This window comes from Dermacentor variabilis, chromosome 1 (genome assembly GCF_050947875.1).
Source record: "Dermacentor variabilis isolate Ectoservices chromosome 1, ASM5094787v1, whole genome shotgun sequence".
NCBI classification, from domain to species: domain Eukaryota; kingdom Metazoa; phylum Arthropoda; class Arachnida; order Ixodida; family Ixodidae; genus Dermacentor; species Dermacentor variabilis.
The window spans coordinates 217,016,740-217,037,371 of record NC_134568.1 but is presented as its reverse complement, the minus strand read 5'-3'; the positions used below and the strand labels follow the sequence as shown (position 1 = coordinate 217,037,371).

General features: G+C 47.4%; 1 protein-coding gene and 1 non-coding gene across 3 annotated transcripts in view; one reads left to right on the top strand and one right to left on the bottom strand.

The window, feature by feature from the left end:
- Positions 1-20,632, top strand: part of LOC142557136 (uncharacterized) — a 75,994-nt gene that overhangs the window by 37,568 nt on the left and 17,794 nt on the right. The window contains exon 2 of one of the 2 annotated variants that reach the window (XM_075668784.1): positions 11,243-11,341. The exons of the other annotated variant lie outside the window; for it this stretch is intronic. Within the exon in view, the coding sequence (XP_075524899.1) occupies positions 11,243-11,341 (99 nt within the window). The remainder of the gene's footprint in view (positions 1-11,242; positions 11,342-20,632) is intronic. 2 annotated transcript variants of the gene reach the window in all.
- TRNAT-CGU (transfer RNA threonine (anticodon CGU)) lies at positions 12,432-12,503 on the bottom strand. The gene has a single exon. It is a non-coding gene; the product is annotated as a tRNA-Thr (tRNA).

Genomic DNA, 20,632 nt, shown 5'->3' with positions numbered 1-20,632 from the left:
TACGGCCGACATACTCAGATCCTTACTGGAAACTTACCATTATCACTAAAAAGAAAGGTACGCAATCAATGCATTCTGCCGGTGCTAACATATAGGGCAGAAACTTGGAGACTGACAAAGAAGCTCGAAAACAAGTTAAGGACCGCACAAAGATCGTTGGAACTAAGAATCAGAATCAGTTTTTTTTATTTTCCTCAAGGAAAAATGGACGCCAGACAAAAAGCTACTCATTGAGCAGCTTGACGGGGCCTGGGGCCCTACAGGCAGTGGCAACAGCGGCAAAACAGCAGTGTATGTCATACACCAATGATAGGCCTAACGTTAAGAGACAGGAAGAGAGGGGTGTGGATCAGAGCAAACGGGCATTGCCGATATTTTGATCGACATTAAGAGAAAGAAATGGAGCTGGGCAGGTCATGTAATGCGCAGGTTAGATAACCGGTGGACCGTTCGGTTTACAGAATGGGTGCCAAGAGAAGGGAAACGCAGTCGAGGACGGCAAAAGACTAGGTGGGGTGATGAAATCAAGAAATTCGCAGGCACAATGTGTAATCTGTTGTCGCAGCACAGGGGTAAGTGGAGATTGGAGTGAGGGGCCTTCGTCCTGCAGTGGACTTAATATAGGTTAATGATGATGATGATGATGAGATTACGCATGCGAGCGATATGTAACATTATCAATGTACTTTGCGAACAAAGAATTTATGCCGTTGCCCTGAGGACCCATGAACTCAACCGATATCAAATGTAGCGGTAATTGAATGGGGTGGTGGCTGGGAGGGAAAGAGGATACCATGGCAAATCAAGCCAGCAACGAACTAGCCCATCCAAGTCTCTTAATTACGGTAAATACCATGGCGAGGTAACTTATGTGTTGAATTAATGGCTTCTTAAAAATCCTCAAGAAGGGCTCCATAGCATTACATGCGGGCAAGTTTTCGAACGGAACAATCATATATATATATATATATATATATATATATATATATATATATATATATATATATATATATATATATATACGGGCATCTTTTTAAAGTATGCGATATAATTACGAGAAACTGAACCTTTTATTGCAGCTGTTCGAAAGAGACAGCTTCGCTGGAAATCGGGGTGTAATTCTCCAAGGTCGCACACATCTGCCGTCTTTGTTTGTTGTAAATATTGCAAGTAAATTATGTTGCTAGAACTTCGTTGCGTATAATCTCTGAAACAATATTACCTAAACTAGCGAGGCATTTATGCTGCAGACTTAAACACCAAGTACAATTCTTAAATTATTAAATGACGCAAATCTGCATTTCTTATGTGTGCTGTACTGCTACTACTGGGCGGGACCCGGGACCTCTGTGAGGCCCTTATTGCTATTTGTTCCTGCATCTTCTTGAGATTTTATATATTTGCAAGAAATAAATGCAAACTCAAACCATTTTTCGGAACCCCGTGGTTCACCACGTGTCATTGATAAATAGGTCTCTGTCTGTTAAATATAAATATAACTAACAGGAGCATTTCCAGGCTCTTTCACTTATTATTCTGATATCAATTATGTGGACACTCCAGGTGCATTTTTGCTGTCGTCGTCGCCGTCGCCGTGGTGTTCCATATAACGTCCAAGGGCGATAACACCGTTGCCGCGTTCCGTATGCTGTATGTGCTAGTGAATGTGTGCGAGGCTGAACCGATGATCGTGGCTCAATCTCGCATGCGCAAAAGTGGAAAGCGGGGAGAAAGTGCGCCATCTTCCGTCGAACGCAAGGAAATAGGGGGAAGGGAATCTAGGGGGGAGGAGCGTTGTACTTCAGCAGCAACTGCGTATGGCGCGGCCACGGGCGTTTGCGCAAGCTTTGTCTTGAAAGCAATCTGCTTTGGGAGCAGAGTCTAGGTGGGCCGACGGCTCGTAGCTTTGCGTGTGCTGTGTTCTCGCCGCTCAGTTTACGTTGAAGCTATAGACACCATGAGGGTCACTTCGCTCGCTACTGCTGCCGCGCTTCCTCACGCTAGCGTTTTCACAGCGAGTGTCCGCGGTCATCGAGTGTGATGTGTGCATGTTTACCTGTGCGCGTTGACACCATGCTTGTTAATTTAGTTAGTAAGCGAATGTTTACAACTTTATACGGCGGATAAAACTGCTGTCCTTACTTATTATGGCTGTTCACGAATTTGCAATCTGCTCTCGCAATCGCCTCTCGGGCGAAGCTGCGACATTTTGTAATAGTAATTCGTTATATATATATATATATATATATATATATATATATATATATATATATATATATATATATGTGTGTGTGTGTGTGTGTGTGTGTATGTGTGTGTGTGTGTGTGTGTGTGTGTGTGAGACAGAGAGAGAGAGAGGTCAGATTGTTTGCGGTTTGCCCCCCCCCCTCACTCGAGAAAGAGTAGGTACGCCACTGGGCAAAGACATTCCGATTCTCCCTCGTACATACATACATATTCATCATCATCATCATCAGCCTAGTTACGCCCACTGCAGGGCAAAGGCCTCTCCCATACTTCTCCAACTACCCCGGTCATGTACTAATTGTGGCCATGTTGTCCCTGCAAACGTCTTAATTTCATCCGCCCACCTAACTTTCTGCCGCCCCCTGCTACGCTTCCCTTCCCTTGGAATCCAGTCCGTAACCCTTAATGACCATCGGTTATCTTCCCTCCTCATTACATGTCCTGCCCATGCCCATTTCTTTTTCTTGATTTCAACTAAGATGTCGTTTACCCGCGTTTGTTGCCTCACCCAATCTGCTCTTTTCTTATCCCTTAACGTTACACCCATCATTCTTCTTTCCATAGCTCGTTGCGTCGTCCTCAATTTCAGCAGAACCCTTTTCGTAAGCCTCCAGGTTTCTGCCCCATATGTGAGTACTGGTAACACACAGCTGTTATACACTTTCCTTTTGAGGGATAGTGGTAACCTGCTGTTCATGATTTGAGAATGCCTGCCAAACGCACCCCAGCCCATTCTTATTCTTCTGGTTATTTCAGTCTCATGATCCGGATCCGTGGTCACTACCTGCCCTAAGTAGATGTATTCCCTTACCACTTCCAGTGCTTCGCTACCTATCGTAAACTGCTGTTCTCTTCCGAGACTGTTAAACAATACTTTAGTTTTCTGCAAATTAATTTTCAGACCCACCCTTCTGCTTTGCCTCTCCAGGTCAGTGAGCATGCATTGCAATTGGTCTCCTGAGTTACTAAGCAAGGCAATATCATCAGCGAATCGCAAGTTGCTAAGGTATTCTCCATCAACTTTTATCCCCAATTCTTCCCACTCCAGGCCTCTGAATACCTCCTGTAAACATGCTGTGAATAGCATTGGAGATATCGTATCTCCCTGTCTGACGCCTTTCTTTATAGGGATTTTGTTACTTTCTTTGTGGAGGACTACGGTGGCTGTGGAGCCGCTATAGATATCTTCCAGTATTTTTACATATGGCTCATCTACACCCTGATTCCGTAATGCCTCCATGACTGCTGAGGTTTTGACTGAATCAAACGCTTTCTCGTAATCAATGAAAGCTATATATAAGGGTTGGTTATATTCTGCACATTTCTCTATCACTTGATTGACAGTGTGAATATGGTCTATTGTTGAGTAGCCTTTACGGAATGCTGCCTGGTCCTTTGGTTGACAGAAGTCTAAGGTGTTCCTGATTCTATTTGCGATTACCTTAGTAAATACTTTGTAGGCAACGGACAGTAAGCTGATCGGTCTATAATTTTTCAAGTCTTTGGCGTCCCCTTTCTTATGGATTAGGATTATGTTAGCGTTCTTCCAAGATTCCGGTACGCTCGAGGTTATGAGGCATTGCGTATACAGGGTGGCCAGTTTCTCTAGAACAATCTGACCACCATCCTTCAACAAATCTGCTGTTACCTGATCCTCCCCAGCTGCCTTCCCCCTTTGCATAGCTCCTAAGGCTTTCTTTACTTCTTCTGGCGTTACCTGTGGGATTTCGAATTCCTCTAGGTTATTCTCTCTTCCACTATCGTCGTGGGTACCACTGGTACTGTATAAATCTCTATAGAACTCCTCAGCCCCTTGAAATATCTCATCCATATTAGTAACGATATTTCCGGCTTTGTCTCTTAACGCAGACGTCTGATTCTTGCCTATTCCTAGTTTCTTCTTCACTGTTTTTAGGCTTCCTCCGTTCCTGAGAGCCTGTTCAATTCTATCCATATTATAGTTTCTGATGTCCGCTGTCTTACGCTTGTTGATTAGCTTAGAAAGTTCTGCCAGTTCTATTCTAGCTGTAGGGTTAGAGGCTTTCATACATTGGCGTTTCTTGATCAGATCTTTCGTCTCCTGCGATAGCTTACTGGTTTCCTGTATAACGGCGTTACCACCGACTTCTATTGCGCACTCCTTAATGATGCCCATGAGATTGTCGTTCATTGCTGCAACACTAAGGTCCTCTTCCTGAGTTAAAGCCGAGTACCTGTTCTGTAGCTTGATCCGGAATTCCTCTAGTTTCCCTCTTACCGCTAACTCATTGATTGGCTTCTTGTGTACCAATTTCTTCCGTTCCCTCCTCAAGTCTAGCCTAATTCGAGTTCTTACCATTCTATGGTCACTGCAGCGTACCTTGCCGAGCACGTCTACATCTTGTATGATGCCAGGGTTCGCGCAGAGTATGAAGTCGATTTCATTTCTAGTCTCACCATTCGGGCTCCTCCACGTCCACTTTCGACTAACCCGCTTGCGGAAAAAGGTGTTCATTATCCGCATATTATTCTGTTCTGCAAACTCTACTAATAATTCTCCTCTGCTATTCCTAGAGCCTATGCCATATTCCCCCACTGACTTGTCTCCAGCCTGCTTCTTGCCTACCCTGGCATTGAAGTCGCCCATCAGTATAGTGTATTTTGTTTTGACTTTACCCATCGCCGATTCCACGTCTTCATAAAAGCTTTCGACTTCCTGGTCATCATGACTGCATGTAGGGGCATAGACTTGTACCACCTTCAATTTGTACCTCTTATTAAGCTTCACAACAAGACCTGACACCCTCTCGTTAATGCTATAGAATTTCTGTATGTTACCAGCTATTTCCTTATTAATCAGGAATCCGACTCCTGGTTCTCGTCTCTCGGCTAAGCCCCGGTAACACAGTACATGCCCGCTTTTTAGCACTGTATATGCTTCTTTTGTCCTCCTAACCTCACTGAGCCCTATTATATCCCATTTACTACCCTCTAATTCCTCCATTAACACTGCTAGACTCGCCTCGCTAGATAGCGTTCTAACGTTAAACGTTGCCAGGTTCAGATTCCAATGGCGGCCTGTCCGGCAGTACATATTATACATATTATAATCGCTAACTACGTGACCGGCATCCCACACTTCGCATACCTTCTTTTTTTCACTTTGACACTCCTAATGCTATTGTATTAAAGCGAAGGGAATGGCTTCAAGGAATGTTGGCTTTTGTAGGCTGACTGCCTGACGTCATGTCTCAGTGTACGTAACCATGCCGCGCCTTATGATGGACGTGTTCTGCTGTGTCCTGTAAGAAAAGTGCATCCTGTGATGACATTTGGTGAGGACGAAAGAAAGAACGTGTAAGGGTCTCCCGATTTGCGACAAACTTCCAGGCGAAGTCTCAAGATAACTCGAAAGTTCCTATCAACATGTAAAAGCACGCTTCAGACGACTGCATATATTATCACAGCAAAAAATATTGCTCCCTTAAGGGTGCATGTTGGTCCCATGGATGTCTGGACCTTACTTATAAGGCTGTAAAAAACGTTTGCGCACCCATATATCTAACACAAGGGTTGGGCAGTTCGACATGCTATCAAATTTTATTTTATGGAGTTTTCATATTTCCTGTAGCATGCTCACTTGCCACAAAAAGTCGCCAATAGCGAAAACTTAATTTGTCCTCATCGATTTTACCCCGTAATGGTGAGCGTATTAGCAATGTGACAAACCAAGCACCCTTAATATGGTGCAAAACATTTTTATTTAATTTTTATTATTATTTTATTTACATCATACTGCAGGCCGTGTGGCCCAAGCAGGAGGGGCATGGTAACAAATAAAAGTACACGTATAAAAGGCAGAATTGCAAAAATATGAAATTCAAGAAATGAAACAACATAGCACGAAACAGCAATGTTAGTTAGGAAATACTAATAATATGAGTTAATGATGGAAAGGGATGAGGTTCCATTCTTCTATAGTTCGAGGAAAGAATGAAAATTTAAAGAGGTTTGTCCTGGCAACGTAAGGGGAGAGAGCGAGGGGGTGGGAATGACGGGTTTTCCTGGATGCAGAAAGTGTTATGTATGGACTAGGATCTAAAGAAAATTTACGGTTTATCAAGGAATACAGGAACTGCAGGCGTATTATTTTTCGCCTCGTTTGAAGGGTGTGAAAACCATTTGTCCGCAGTAATTCAGTTACAGACTCTTCTCGGCCGTATTTGGAAAAAATAAAACGTATGGCTCTTCTCTGTATCCTTTCAACGGCGTTAATGTTGATTTTGGTAAACGGGTCCCAAATAACGCACGAGTATTCCAATTTGGGTCGAATTAATGTGGTATAGGCTTAGTATTTTACTTCATGGGATGCATGTTTAAGCTTATGGCGAAGTAGACATAGCTTTCTGAAAGCAGCAGAGGCGGTAGCAGCAATATGGCTATTCCAATTTAGGTTGTTAGTAATTGTAATTCCAAGATCCTTGTACTCGCTCACTTCGGCCAAGGGATCTTGGCCAATAGAATAAGAAAATCTCAGGGGTCGTTTTTTTGTTTGTTATACGTAGAAGCGCAGATTTATCTGAGTTATGTTTCATTCCCCACTTGTTGCTGCACTCAAGAATGTTGTTTAAGGCTAAATGAAGAGATAGTTGATCATGAACTGTATTAATATCGTTAAAATGATACAGTCGTCTGCGAACAGACGAATATTGACAGGGGCCTCTATTACATCAACTATGTCGTTACAATAAATAAGAAATAGTAGTGGGCCAAGGACGCTGCCTTGAGGCACGCCAGAGGTTACTGAAAGAGAATCGGACTGCTGCCCATCAATCACTACGTACTGTTTGCGACGCGTCAAGTAAGCTGAAACCCAGAACAGAATAAAGGCAGGAAGACTAAGGAATTCTAATTTACAAATTAATTTGTCATGAGGAACTACATCAAATGCTTTTTGAAAATCCAAAAATATCACATCCACTTGGCCAGCCTTGTCAAGGACAGAAGCAAATGAGTGAATAACTGTGCTTAATTGGGTGACTGTCGAGAGCCCCTTCCTAAAGCCATGTTGGAAAGGAGATAAAATGTTACGCTTGTTTAAGAAATCATTCATGTAGTCAGCAACAATGTGTTCAATTAATTTACAAGAAGAGGATAATGTGGAAGCATTGTTTAACTGCGCGAACAAACGAACCACAAAGACAGCGAGGGACAAGGACGGGCCCGTCCTTGTCCCTCGCTGTCTTTGTGGTTCGTTTGTTCGCGCAGGTAAACAATGCTCGCTAATATCTACCAACTCGCCCAACAACAAGTTCTTCTAAACGATAATATGGAAATCGGACGGTAATTTAGGACTGAGCTTGGGTCACCTTTTTTTAATATAGGGACAACGCGTGCTACTTTCCAATCGAGCGGAAGTATCGCGGAATGTAGAGAGGCCTGAAAGATTACTAGAAGGAAATTACTTAAATGTTCCGCATAACGCCGAAGGAAGGTGTTGGGAATGCCGTCTGGACCAACAGATGATTTTACTTTTAACCGGAGGAGCACGTTAAGTACACCTTCATGAGAAATGTTAACGGCAGAAGAGCAGGACAGTGAAGTTTGGAAAGAGGGTTCAGTTGGTGGTGAGAAGACACTGTGGAAGTGGTCATTTAAAAGGTTAGCAACAGCCTTGGGATCAGTTATTAGAATGCTATCGTGGATAATGTTCGTTATGGATTTATTCCGTTCCTTAATAATGTTCCAGAACTTCTGGGGATCGTCCTTAATAAAATTTGGTAAAGTTATTGTGTAACTTTTAAAGTTATTTAAAGTTATTTAAAGTAAAGTTACTGTGTAAAGTTATTGTATAATAAGGGTTATTGTGTGCATGGCTCTCAGAGTCAGTTTAATAAGTTTTGTAGTGAAGACTATAGCATTTAGTTATGTATCCTAAGCTAGAGCACTTTTGTATGTTTACCATATGTTACATAGAGAGCTACATAGATACACATACTGATATAGTGACAGGGAAGGTACCATTAAGTACTAACAAATTATGGATTATTTCAGCTGGCGACAAAGTATCAACTAGAAGGCCATAGTTAACCTATAGCAAGTCCCTATTGCAGAATTTCACCAACGAGTGCGATTTTCGCAACAGTCCGAGGCGGAAGCCCTCGGACTGTTGCCCTCCTTTATGTATTAACGCGCCGAAAAGCTGGTGTTTTAGAGCGTAGGCGCCTGTTTCTGCGGCGAGCAGCGTCGGCGGCGGCCTAAGCGAGCGAACCAGCAGTACAACGAAAGATGAAACAGCGAACGCGCAGCGGGATATGAAAGAAGCGAGCCGCGAACGGTCGAGACCAATGAGAGCGGTCCCATCAGTGACGCGCACGCGGGAAACTGGTGTCATGCGGACCCGCCCAACCGCTCTATGCACACTCGTAACTGGTCTCAGCCGGACCGCTCGTTTCGTACTATCGTCTGCTCGCGTCGGCTCGCTCGCGCTTGTTTGGTTCGCTTGGTTTGGTGTGGTTCGCGCTTGTTTCTGTTGTTATGGTTTGAGATTTTTTTGTAATCTGATTGTATGCGCGACGCATTTGTGTTGTACTTTCTGGAAGCCACGCCCCACCAGAGATTATAGTGGAACCTTCGACGAGTCATGTATAAAAGCCCACGCGCATGACCCGCAGATCAGATTTTCGACTATCGCCGACTCTGCTACATGTCTCTCTCAAATTCTTTGCCTCAATATATCGCGAAATGAAAACACGTGTAGAGCTGCGCTCAAATTTCGCATAAGGGAGTATCGTAATCGTCGGCGAAATTTTTAAGTCGGCCTTCTGATGAATCACTGTCTCTGGCGCCTCGAGGTATGCTGTCGTTCGTTGTTCGCCTGTATGCATCACACCTGTGCCGGATTACGTGTGTGTGTGTGTGTGTGAGAGAGAGAGAGAGAGAGAGAGAGAGTGAAAAGTTGATTAACTATAATATTGGCTGATTAATATTTTCACGAATGTAATACAGAGTGTGCCGGGCTAGCCAGATGATGCAATGCAGTTTCCGTAGCAGGCTCCTCACGAATTTTTTTGCAAGTAACTATGAAGATCGTGTAGAAAGTAACCTTAGATTACCGTGCATCGCTTGTGTGGTTTGCGATAGAGAAGAAGCGCATTTAATACTTCGCATATACAGCTCTACAAACGGCCTCGGTTATTTATTTATTGTTTATTATTATTTCTTCAAATACTTTGCAATGGTTTCCAGGAATCGAACACGAGCGCCGAACTGCATTTCCCGCCGAACGCGCGAGCCCGCGCTCCGACGCAAGTGTTCGCTCTCCCTGTTCTGCGCGTGGGCGTCCTCCTTCTGTGCACGTTCATCCGGTCTCGGGTGGCAGGTTCTTCGCTCCTGCTCGACCGCTGGAAAACCCTGTTCCAGCCTTCACCTAGCAGGGCATATATAACAGGACGTACCGGCACTCACTGTTACAAACCCTCGTGCTCCGCCGCCGTACATCAGCACCAGCCGTCCTATTCCGGGTCTGTACGTCTGTCGGCCACGGTCGCTGACAGCCCTGGTCCAACGAGAAACATGTGGATGCATGCTGTCGGCCGCGGCGCGGTGACTGCCAGCGCTGCTGGCCGGCCCTTCCCACGGTCGAGCCGTTTACGACAGGGTGCGCTGACGTTTCCTTTTCTTTATTCTTCGATACGTTTCACGCGAGAGATAACGGCCGGAGAGCGCGTGTGAATTTTGAAACGGAAGTGCAAGCTCCTGGCATGACGGTGGCGGCTCACGTTGCACGGAGGACGCGTTCTCTCATCTTGGCTTGCTTCGTGCCATGGCGCTTGGCACGGGTCTGCTACACATCGCAGTAACTCTCCGCACTCGGTGACGGCGCGAGGCGTAGAGTTTTAACCATGATGCTTGTAAACCATATAATGTATCTGCCACAAGCTGCTTTAAATAAATTGCTTCAAGGATTCTCATATGTCCTCTTGCAGGCTTGGACATGTTGAGTGGACAAGCGCAGCTCGTAGAGCGTCCGGTCACGTGATCACCTCGGCCAAATATTTTGCTGAACGCGTCGTTTAGAGCCTACAGGATGTAAGAAGAAACACCGCACGTGCTCTCCGCAGGCGACATCGAACGGAGGCTGTCGATACGCCGGTGGAGACGGAACGCCGAAACAGAGCACCGCCCCGGAGTGCATACTCTTCCATTACTTGCACATCTCCGAATGCCGGGGGAATATGCGATAACAAAGGCGTGGGGGAGAGCAGTGTATTACTGAATTTTCAAGCACCGAGTTACGGGCTCTCAAGTAATGGGTGAGCAAATTATATGAGCATTCGGCCTAATTGGGAGCGTGCGGCGAAGGCCGGGCGGAGCAGCCCACGGCGAGCCGAGTCGTCACAATTGATGAACCTGGACCAAGTGGCGGGCGTTATTGGTCCGGAAATCGGGGGACGGCGGGTGGCGGAAGGCTGGCTGTTGTCACGCAGTACATCCGAGCTCTCCTCCCTTCAGCGCCCGCCAACAGTCCAGCTGGTGGTTATAGCCTCCGCCGTCTTAAGCGTAGGCATGCACCGCCAGTTGTGGCGTAGTTTCTCGAAGCCAATGGCTGCGAGCTTCCGCTATGATATCGCGGCACCAAAGATGGCGTCAACGGTCGATCAAGAGCGCAGGCTTTGAAACACGTGGTTACCCGCATTGCACTTACTGAGCAGTAATATTCGTCCACTATGACGTGGTGGTCGGCGCTTCGCCCTTAATTGTTCAGAGTGTCCAGACTTATTGTTCACGAAGCCTTTAAAACAAACACTGCGTGAAGGGGCACCATATTTTGAAGAGGAACAGAACGCATGATATGCATCGGTGAATATAAGCGATGCATGCTTGAATTTTACCGGCACTACTAGAGCGTATGTTCTTTAAGAAAACACGCCCTTTCCTTGTTGATAACGCTGGTCGACTGCCTAATTGTTTGTACTGGCGCCTCTTGTGATGTCATGCGTCCTTCTTAATGCAGCCCCTTTCGGCAGCCTTCAAGGAACACCCTCCACGTTCCGGACGCGGGTGCTACAACATAAGCAACGTCACCAACGGGAGTTGCATCGGATTTTCTAAAGTGACGTAATTTTCGTTTCATAGCTTAGCACTCGGATAAGATCGCTTGTAGCGAAACCATAGTGATTAAACAATGGTGCATAGAAAAAACAAAACGAATATATGGTTATTTTCCTTAGTAACTACTGAGGTAAATTACTGAACCGATTGTTCCGCCCTTTCTTAAGTCTTTTTCTACACTCGGAACCAAGTGGGCATCCAATGATGTCCAAATGGAACCAATTGGGCCCGGAAGCAACGTTCAAAACAGCGCAACATAGGTGCTCCGCTGAGTATACATAGTTATGAAACGAGCGGGAATACAGGCAAATGTGACCACTTGAAGAGAAATGATTTCTTCAATACGCTTCCTTGAAGGAGCTGCCATATTATGCAAGTGCCACAGGCGCGGGATACCAGACATAAAACGGCGTGCGAAAACAACCGCCTCCCCCCTTTCTCCTCCGGCTAGTACACTGTGCCTCGGTAGCCACCCTAACCTCAGTCGGGTGCGAGACCGCCCACAAAAATATTCCTGTCTACGCCACGGTTGCAAACCGCACTATGCCAACATATGCTAGGTGCGATGACCCCCGCGAGGCCTGTACGTCTCAATAAACTAATCGCTATCGGCTAACTCTTAAAATGTAGCTCTACCAAACTGAACTGTCAGGCCGACTAAGGGGCCATGTGTTGTGACCCAAAGTTAACCTTGATATTGTTGGGCTGCCTCTGAGGGAAGAGAGACGAATCGCTGGTTCCTTTCGATGCCAAACCACAGATAGGCCACAGCGCTCCCACCGTGCGCCAGAGCCGGCAAACTTGAATTGCGCAGTTGCTCACAGAGGGCGCATGCCGGCTGGATCGTTGGTGACGCAACCCGCCACCTCATTCCAAAGGGGACGTTAATCCATTAATTGAAGTGGAATTTTTTGACAGCGGCTTGCCTTCACTACTCAGAAAAGGTGCTTTTTATGCTTTAGCCGTGCAAGATATATATAAAGCCAACAAACAATGACACCAAGGACAACATAGGGGAAGTTACTTGTACTTACTAATTGAATTAAAGAAACGATAAATTAATGGAGATGAAAGTGGATGAAAAAACAACTTGCCGCAGGTGGGGAACGATCCCACGTCTTCGCATTACGCGTGCGATGCTCTACCAATTGAGCTACCGCGGCGCCGCTTTTCCATCCACTTTTTTGGGTATTTGTTTTACTACTAGAAGAACCGGAAGTGTTGGCCAGCGCCACCGCTGCTCAAACCATATATAGAAGTACTGCACCGTCAGAGACGAGCACTTGCCGAGAAGGTGGCCGAACCAAAAACTTCTTTCATTGCCTGAATGCTGGCTCGCGCTCGCCGCACTTGGTGTCTTGGTGCCATTTTGCCCCTTTCAAAAAGAAAAAAAAAAGACATCGTCCCGATACTCGTGCAAGTGGACGCAGGTAAAGAGAAAAGGGGGAACGAACAGACAGTATGTACTGGGGGAAGGATAGAAAGAAAGTAAGAAAGTTGAGACGTTGTCACACTAGCGCGTGAAATAATGCTTGATTCGTACAACGCGGACAATCTCAGAGTGGTGCTTTCGACGCTGGGGGCGATATGGCACTATCCGAGAGAACCTCATAGTTCACGTCACTAACGCGGCACAGGACTTGTAGGGTCCAAAGTAGCGACTGGGCAGCTTCTCTGACAACCCTTGGCGGCGAACCGGCGTCCGCACACGAACTTGATCACTCGGGTGGTATTCTACTTGGCGATGGCAAAGATAGTAGCGGCGTGCATACTCTGCTGTTTCGTGATGTGTAGATGTGCCAATTGGCGAGCTTCTTCGGCGCACTGCGTAAACTGCTCAGCGTCAGGGGTGACCGACGCGTCGTAATAATGTTGAAGCATTGTATCCAGCATGGTCTGAACTTCACGTCCGTAGACAAGACGGAACGGCATGAATTGCGTTGTTTCTTGGATGGCTATGTTGTACGCAAATGTTACGTGCGGTAGGACCTGATCCCTCGTCTTCTGCTGTACGTCTGCGTACATGGCTAACATGTCGGCGATGGTTTTGTTCAACCGTTCGGTCAACCCGTTGGTTTGCAGATGATATGCAGTGGTCTTGCGATGGCTTGTGTAGCTTAGCCTGAATACGTCGTCAATCAGCTGCGCCGTGAAAGCTGTGCCCCTGTCAGTGATCACGCACGACGTGGCGCCATGTCGAAGAACGGTCTGGTCTATAAAAAACTGGGCAACATCAGCAGCCGTGACGCTTTGTAGAGCCCTTGTCTCGGCTTATCTCGTTAAGTAGTGTGTGGCTACTACGGTCCACTTGTTCCCGGCGGATGACAATGGAAAAGGCCCGAGTAAGTCCATTCCTATAGTTGATCGAATGGTGTTCTAGGTGGTGCGATCGGTTGTAGCAGCCCCGCGTGCTTCAGTGGCGGAGATTTGCGGCGTGGACATTCACAACTTCTTTACGTAGCGCTTTACAGATGTAGAAAGTTTGGGACAGTAGTACGCCTGTCTAACTCTGGCGAGAGTGCATGAGGAACCCAAGTGACCAGATGTGTGATGGTGGTGGCAGGCAAGGAGAATGTCGTCGCGCATATCAGTACTTAGGACGAGAACTTAGTTAAAACACGTTGGCGGGCTAGTTGGTTAGAATCCATGGTGGTGTGTATAAGCGCGACTGGACGAGGACGAAGAAAGAAACAGATTCACAGACACAGCGCTTGTCTGTGTATCTGTTTCTTTCTTCGTCCTCGTCCAGTCGCGCTTATACACACAACCATAGGACGAGAAGGTAGGCTGTTCGAGTTTTTTTTTTCTTATACAAGACACCAATTTGGCGGCAGAAGGACAAGAGAATGCGAGAAAGGCATTGTGGTTTGGGAGAGTGGCGTCTTTCGAGATTTTCGCTGATTGCGCGGATTTCGGCGTCCTCGCGCTGTCGTGCGACTAAGTACGTTGCGGTGAGGGCCCCAAGGAATATGCTGCCCGTCCTCGGCGTCGGGTTCACAAACTTCAATGGATGCACGTGACAACGAATCAGCATCTTCGTGCTTGCGGCCTGATTTGTATAGGATGCTAAGATCGAATTCTTGCAGACGAAGGCTCCATCGTGCGAGTCGCCCAGAGGCATGTCTGTCAACCAACACAATGAGTGATGGTAGGTCACTACTTTGAAGGGGTGACCGTGGAGGTAAGGCCGAAACTTCATGGTGGCCCATACTACAGCGAGGCACTCTTTCTCCGCGGTGGAGTAGTTTACCTCTGCGCGTGAAAGAGTACGGCTGGCGTAAGCTATCACGCGCTCAGTGCCCTCTTGGTGTTGGACCAGGATGGCGCCAAGACCCACGTTGCTGACATCGGTATGCACTTCAGTATCAGCGTCCTCGTCAAAGCGAGCAAGAAATGGTGCTGTCTGCAAATGCTTCCGTAGCTCTTTGAAAGCCGCGTCCTGCTCTTCATTCCAGACAAATGGTATATCTTCTCCTGTGATGCGAGTTAGAGGTTCGGCAATCCTAGAAAAATTGGCGATGAAGCGGTGATAGTACGCGTAGAGCACCAGAAAGCGACGGGCTGCTTTCTTGTCACGGAGAACAGGAAACTAGGCTACGGCAGTGGTTTTGTCAGGGTCAGGCCGAACGCCATCCGCGCTCACAACACTACCGAGAAAATTCAGTTTATAACCGAAGTGGCATTTTTCTGGCTTCAGTGTGAGATGAGCGGCGCGCAGTGCTTCCAGCACAGTCTTTATACGATGCAAGTGTTCGTCAAAGGTAGTCCCCCGCTGGGGCGTCTGCGTCAGCAGCCGTTTGGCGTGTTGCGACACCACGTACGCGAGCACACGAGGATTGGAGCCTCCCGCGTGTAGCCGTGCGCGGCTTCGCCGTGTCTGGGGAAAGGGGGATCCTGGGGGTTGAGCCAATGCCGGGTGTTCGGACCGTTAAGGCCCCCCGGCAGAGGCAATACACCTCTTGGGCCTCTGCTTCACGTAGACGGCACCTCCAGACTGGCCCATCTGGAGGAAATCGGCAATCGTCTTTTATATATATATATATATATATATATATATATATATATATATATATATATATATATATATATAATTGCATTTGAAGACACTTCGTGTGACCTCGTAGAATTGGGCGCTGAAGTGACGCCGTTATATGAGTTTATACAAGACCTCATAGTAGGAGACAGTTCCATTTCACAGCCTGAGTCCTCTCGGTGGTGTAATCTTCCTTCGCGTACTTGTCACATACATGGCTATCATTAATACTGCTTCGCCTTTCCGGCGAAATTGCAGTCTCTCTCTCTCTCTCTTTTTTTTCTGTGAGTCCGAGTATAACTGCTGCTGCGCATGACTGCTGTTGATTCAGATTACGAGTGAATCCGGCTTGGCCTCATTTCAGTTATTGAATGAATATACAGTGTTCCCCAACTATCACGCACCAAGACTTAAAAAATAGTAACTGAGTTACTCGAAGAAACCCAAGTAAATATTGTTTCCAGTGCAGTGGAGTAGCCGCCAATAGTTTTTTCGTTACTGTGATTTAATTCGGTAACTGTAAGTTATCTAACTCGAGAAGTACTGTCCTAGTTTTCAAAATGTCAATGAGGCATTTGTAGGCACCCAGAATGACATCTAACAGCGGTGTTTTCAGCGACGTAGTAATTGCGTACAATTTTTTCAGACTGGCAAAGAAACCTCACGAAGTATGCAAAATACCATGTGAGTGCGCTCCCACCCGCATCCTAAAGCAGCGCCCTCAAACAAGCTGATTGAAAGCAACTGCATTGCCTGTCGCAAACCCGAAGAGACAGCGCTTCACCTTGATAATGGTACGGTAAGAGCACCAACAGCAGGTTTCGCGGCTTCGTAGCTATTCCTTCGTCTCATTTCTACACCACACTTATTATCCGTCTCTCAAGGCCGACTGATCACATTGATAACAAAAGCCCCTTGATAACGGGGCCGAATTTACAGGCGCGTGCCTTCCAATCTATTGCGCATGAAAAGTCGCATCCAGCCAGTTTCATGCTCGGCTGCTGCTGTGTGCGGGTGCACAACAGCAGGAGTGGAAGGCGTGACAGCTGAGAAACTCATCCACCACTTCTTCAAGGATTTCGTTCACGTAACGCTGTCCAATCAGTGTGTGATCGAAGATGGGACCGATTATAGCACTGGCGTAAATTCCTAACCACACATTGAGCGACCACTGGTACTGGTGACGATTGCGCTTTACCCAGTGTGGATTGGAGTCCCTCTGATAGTGTGCATTATGCAAATTTACCTAAGCGCTTCTGCGAAAATTGGCTTCATCTGTGCACATGATGTTGCTCAAAAAGTCCTGTGACTCATCGGCTTTTGTGAGGGCCCAATTCGAGAAATCTAGACGATTCTACAGGTCCCTATCTTCTAAGAATTGGTGCTGGTTAAATTGGTACGGGCGAAAGGCCATCATTTAGAATACTCCAAACTGATGACTTGGAAATTGGTACCTGGGCGGCCACGTCCCGTACGCTAGCATGAGGGTTTGAGGCCACAGATGCTAGAACATCCTTGCGTAGACTAGGACTCAAAAGTGGAGTCCTCCGCCGCTGTTTCTTGAAGCTGCCGGTTTGTCTCAGGTTTTCATAATTTCTGATAATAGTCAATGCGTTTGGTCTACCGCCACACTTCCACGAGTTCCACTTCCATTTGAGGCCTTCCTCTTGTTGCCATGTGCAGCTCCTAAGGCAAGGATCATGTTTTCCTTCTGCTCATGAGAGAAAGACATTGCGACTCGGACGAAACTAATGCACCTTTAAATCTTTGCGCTCACGTTATCAATTCGCTATTGGGGTGATAGTTTTCGCAACAAAAAAAAAAAAAGAACCATCTGCGCACTTCATCTACGCTGAGACAACAGATATCACAGCTTGTTTCCATGCAACACCAAACGCGACGTGTTACTTCGGCCGGGGCCACGGAGTAAGAAATTTAGGAGGTGAAACTCCCGTCAGCGCGAGCGAGCGCGGGCGACCAGATAAGGTCACAATTGTTGTATGGGCCGACGGGACCGTATACAGTGGCGGCGCCATGCGGCGCGTCCTAGGACACACATTTGGCACTCATAATTTTCTACTTACTGGAAATGAACCTCCAACATGTGATAGACGTGGTGAGAGGCTGACCGACCTTCACGTTCTCCTGGAGTGTCGGGAGACCGAATCTGAGAGAAAGAAACATTTTTCTTTTGCATACCGCTATTGTGTCCCTCTTCATGCGGCTGTTTCTTGGCCAAGAACCGCTCTTTACCACTAAAGCAGTCCTCGGTCTTTTGAATGATGTTATCCTACATGTTGTAAGTCCATTCGTAGCGCATCCTCATCCCAGAGGATGCCGCTGTGATAATTATTTTATATAGCACATGCCTCCAGGCTGTTCTGTTTCAAGGGTTCTAACGAAGCAGTAGTGCTCTAGCCAATTTAAGCATCTGACATATTTTGTATATTGTATCATTCTTTCGCAATGGATTTTAATGCTCATAGTACACGTCATTTGTCATCGACATAATCTTGTTAGACGTAGATTTTACGCACTTTAGAGCGACTATCTTTAAGGCCCCTTTACAGCCACGTCACATCAACTTCATAGCACTCATAACTACACTGCGAACTCATTACCATGGACATGGCGCTCTTTGTCCATACCTGGCCCTTGCGCCAATAAACACCACACATTCATTCAAAGGTCGCCGAAAATACGACGACGTCATCAAGATAAACCAAGCAAATAAGCCACTTCAGACCGGACCGGTGAGAACAGCGTCCATCATTGTCTGGAATGTTGCAAGCACAGAGCACTGGGCGAAGGGGAGCACTATGAATTCATACAGGCCTTCCGGTGTAACAAAGGCAGCTTTTTCACGATTCCCTTCATCATCAATCTGCCGGTACCCGCTTTTCAAATATATAGATAAAAAATACTTGGCCTGTCGCAGTCTGTCGAGTGAATCATCGATGCGGGGCACGGGATAGACGCCTTTTTCAGTCACGCTGTTTAGCGTCCTGTAGTCAATGCGGAAACGTAGCGTCCCATCCGTCTTCTTTACGAGGACGACTGGCGATGACCCGGGACTTTTGGAAATCTGTATAACATCTTCGGGAAACGTCTCTTCGACTTGCGTATGTATCGCGTCAGGGCTCTCTGGCCGAAACTCGGTAAGGCTGGTGTTTTATGTGTGAGACGTCGGTATGAGTAATGAATCGGTGTTTCTTGATGGGCACCTGATGCACCTTAGAGGACGAGGCGAAACGTTCTTTAATTGAAGCAGCAATTCATGCTGCACTATACTCGTTGTTGCTCCGGGAGTGTCGAATTAATGTGTACCTTGTGGATTGATGCAGTCGCGGCCCTCGGGGTCGATAGCAGTGCGACGAAAAAGGTGGCGGTACTCATTGCTAAAATTCTTCACAAGGAGTGTAGAATGTCCGTCACGAAGCGCGACGAGGCTGCGAGCCGCGCAAATGCCTAGTGTGAGCAAGAGCGACACGTTGCCTTAATCGATTGCCTCACTGTCACGTAACTTGTCGCACACGACATCAACGAGGACGCTCGAACGCGGGGGTAACGCGATGCTATCGGCATAAATGCGAAACCTGCTGAGAAGGCTGTCGTCGGTTTTGTCTGCTGCGCTCTTTGTCGAGAAGCTCATGGTGCGCTCCCGAAGGTCGATAATAGCACCATATTTCCGTACAAAGTCGATTCCCAGGATAAGGCCTCTGGCACATTCGCGAAATAGAAGGCAACTGCAGAGAAACGTACGTCCGCGGATGTCAACTCTGAGTGTGCACATACCAAGTGGGGTGCCTACATATCCGCCAGCAGTACGAATTTGCGTTCCGTATCAAGACATAACTACTTTCTTCAGATGCGTCACTATCTTTCGCCTCATGATCGAGTAATCAGCTCCTGTGTCCAATAACGCACTGACTCCATGGTGACCGTCAAGCACCACAGCTACATCTAAAGAAGGGCGGCGTCCGAGTTGCTGTCGTCGTCGAATTGCTGCTGGTACGTGCGCGCATCGATGAGAGGTCTTGCTCGCGTCGATTGTCAGCGGCCTCGCTCACGAAGGTCGCTGTCTTTAGTTTTCCCCTCTAGGGCTTGGCGAACGCCCATGCGGCGCAACTGGGGAGCTCCGGGAATTTGAGTAAGATCGTCTAGAAGACGGTGACTGTGACTGCCGCTGCAAGGGCAGTGGCGTGCGCTGCTGAGACAGGTATTCTTCGATCGCTCTTGGTCTTTCGCCAAATCTTGGTCTTGGCGAGTCGACGGCAAAACCCAAAAGTCCAAGGCAACGATACGCGCATTCACGGTATAAATGTCCGGCTTCGCCACAGTGATAGCACAGCGGTCGCCTGACCAGTGCGCGCCAGACGTCCGAATTCCCTTGAAGCGGCTGCCGATTCTCCAAGTGCTGCATCGGTTGCATTGGTGGAAGTGTATCGTGAGGCGTGGGGCGCACGAAGCTTGGTGGAACATGAATATAACGACTAGCAGCTTCCGCGTACGATGCGCGCCGGAGCTCCGTCGGCACAGGTGGTGTGACGTCACTGGGAAGTGGGACTTGCAGAGCATGCTGCACCTATTTCCTGATGAGGCCGGATATGGATCCCGCAGTAGGTTGAGGCGGGCAGTGAATCCTGTGTAGCTCGTCGCGCAACACTGATCGGATGTGGTCGCAGCGAGAGTCGATGCTGGTGCTACTTCCCGCAGCTCCGATCTGACCCACCGTTGACGCGACGCTGATTTGCCGGTTGTACACAGCTGACCGCTGCTGAATCACTTTTTCCATTGTCGAGACTTCCATTAAAAACTCAGCCACAGTCTTCGGGGGACTCGGAACGAGGCCATCGACAAGCTGCTCGTTAAACCCTCGCATTAAGTGGTGGAGCTTCCTATCTTCTGCCATGTCCGGGTCAGCTCGACGAAAGAGGCGAATCGTGTCTTGAACGTATACATCATTACGCTTTCATTCGGCATTTGGATGCGCGACTGAATGGCCCACGCGGCTCGTTCGCAGCGATCAGCATTGGCATAACTTGCCCGCAGGTGACGGCAAAACTCGCTCCACGACGAGAAGGGTTCACGGTTTTCGTACCAGTCACGAGCTCCATCCTCAGGCTAAAGTACACATTTTTCAGCTTGGTCGCATCGGTCCACCCATTGAAATCAGCGACGCCTTCGAACTGAGCCAACCAGTCTTCGCGGTCCTCGAGGAGGGAACCATGGAAGACTTGTGGCACTTTCTGCAGCGTG